General features: G+C 29.5%; 1 protein-coding gene across 1 annotated transcript; it reads left to right on the top strand.

Annotated features, from left to right (window-relative positions):
- Positions 1 to 550: 550 nt before the first annotated feature.
- On the top strand, positions 551 to 1,399 carry LOC112685015 (zinc finger BED domain-containing protein 5-like). The gene is made up of 3 exons (XM_025556769.1): positions 551 to 681; positions 754 to 860; positions 936 to 1,399. Exons 1-3 carry the CDS (start codon positions 551 to 553, stop codon positions 1,397 to 1,399), a joined length of 702 nt encoding a protein of 233 aa, XP_025412554.1.
- The last annotated feature ends 241 nt before the right edge of the window (positions 1,400 to 1,640 follow it).

The following is a 1,640-nucleotide window of genomic DNA, read 5'->3' as shown; positions in this document are numbered from 1 at the left end:
GTTTTATTAAACAGACAAGTGTTCCAACCAAAGCACTTTTAGCTTCTTATAAGGTAGCATTTCGTGTTGCTCAGAGTAAAAAACCTCATACAATTGCTGAAGAACTCATTTTACCATCAGCAATTGATATGGTTTCTACTATGATCGGGGAATCTGCTGCAAACTAACTTAAAAATATTCCCTTGTCTAATAATACAATAAGTCGGCGAATTCATGATGTTTCTGAAAATATAAATGAACAGCTTATTAGTAAATTAAAAAACAAAAATTTTGCAATTCAACTTGATGAAGCTACCGATAGTAATAAAGACGCACACTTGATATGTTAGATTCGTTTTATGGACAAAACAAATATTATAGAAGAGTTATTATTTTGTAAACCAATTTTCGGAGACACTAAGGCTCAAACCTTATTTGATATCACTAATGACTTTATGAATTGTAATAATATTAATTGGGAAAACTGTTTGGGTGTATGTACAGATGGGGCTCGGCTATGGCTGGTCATTATGGTGGACTTCAGGCTTAAATACGAAAAAAAGCTCCAGAAATGATATGGACTCATTATATTATTCATCGAGAATCTTTAGCATCACAAAATATGTGTCCATCGTTAAATACCGTACTTCAAACAGTTATAAAAATAGTAAACTACATAAAAACAAGGCCTGTTAAAGCAAGGTTCTTTAAAAAAATATTTGAAGAAATCGTTTGAGCAAAGTATACTACGTTACTGTTTTATTGTAATTCTAGATGGCTATCAAAAGGAAACGTACTAATACGAGTGTTCGAACTTAGACAAGAACTTTACACTTATTTGAGTGAAGAAGGTCATAATGATTTTAACAAGTTTATTGATAGTGATTTTGTAATTAAATTAGCGTATTTATGTGATATTTTTGAAAAACTTAATATACTCAACACATCTTTACAAGGTAAAGAAACTAATATTCTGCAATTATATGATAAAGTGGTCGCTTTTATTAAAAAAATCGAGTTATGGCAAAGGAAACTAACCGAAGAAAACGGTAAAACCATGTGTTTTTCATTTTTAAAAAGTTTTCTTGAAGATAATGATCTTGAATTACCAATGAGCTCACTAAACATAATTTCTGATCATCTGATGACTCTTAAAAATCATTTCGAGAAATATTTTCCAGAAGACATCGTACAATACAATTGGATTAATGATCCGTTTAGTGAAAACCCATTACTAAATTTCACAACTACTGAAGAAGAACAATTAATCGATATTTCATCTGATTCTTCGTTACGAATGAAATTTTCTTCATTTTCACTTTTAGAATTTTGGAGCAGCATTAAAGATGAATATTCTGAAATATCCATCAAAGCTTTGCGTGTACTACTACCATTTGCGACATCGTATTTATCGAAGTAGGCTTTTCTGCAGTTGCTGTATTGAAATCAAAATATCGATCAAAACTTAATATTGAAAAAGAAATACGTGTGGCTGTCACAACATTGCTACCTAATTTTGAAGAATTATTAAACAGAAAATAAGCACATTGTTCGCATTAAGTTTAAATATTAATACGCATTGTATTTTGTAATACTTTAAATTGAAGTTTAATAATATTTACTGTTAACTTATATTTTCATAAAAATAAAAGTGTTTGTAT

The sequence above is a fragment of the Sipha flava genome, unplaced genomic scaffold (assembly GCF_003268045.1).
Source record: "Sipha flava isolate LNK unplaced genomic scaffold, YSA_version1 261_pilon_pilon, whole genome shotgun sequence".
Taxonomy (NCBI): Eukaryota; Metazoa; Arthropoda; class Insecta; order Hemiptera; family Aphididae; genus Sipha; species Sipha flava.
Note: the sequence above shows the minus strand (reverse complement) of the source record. Positions and strands in the feature narration are given on the sequence as shown.

Bases quoted from the DNA above. Each gene is read 5' to 3' on its own strand.
- LOC112685015 (XM_025556769.1), top strand. From the start codon at position 551: ATGATATGGACTCATTATATTATTCATCGAGAATCTTTAGCATCACAA. The intron at 682-753 runs GTTCTTTAAAAA...TTGTAATTCTAG, and splicing joins ACAAGGCCTGTTAAAGCAAG to ATGGCTATCAAAAGGAAACG. The intron at 861-935 runs GTGATTTTGTAA...CATCTTTACAAG, and splicing joins TTTTAACAAGTTTATTGATA to GTAAAGAAACTAATATTCTG.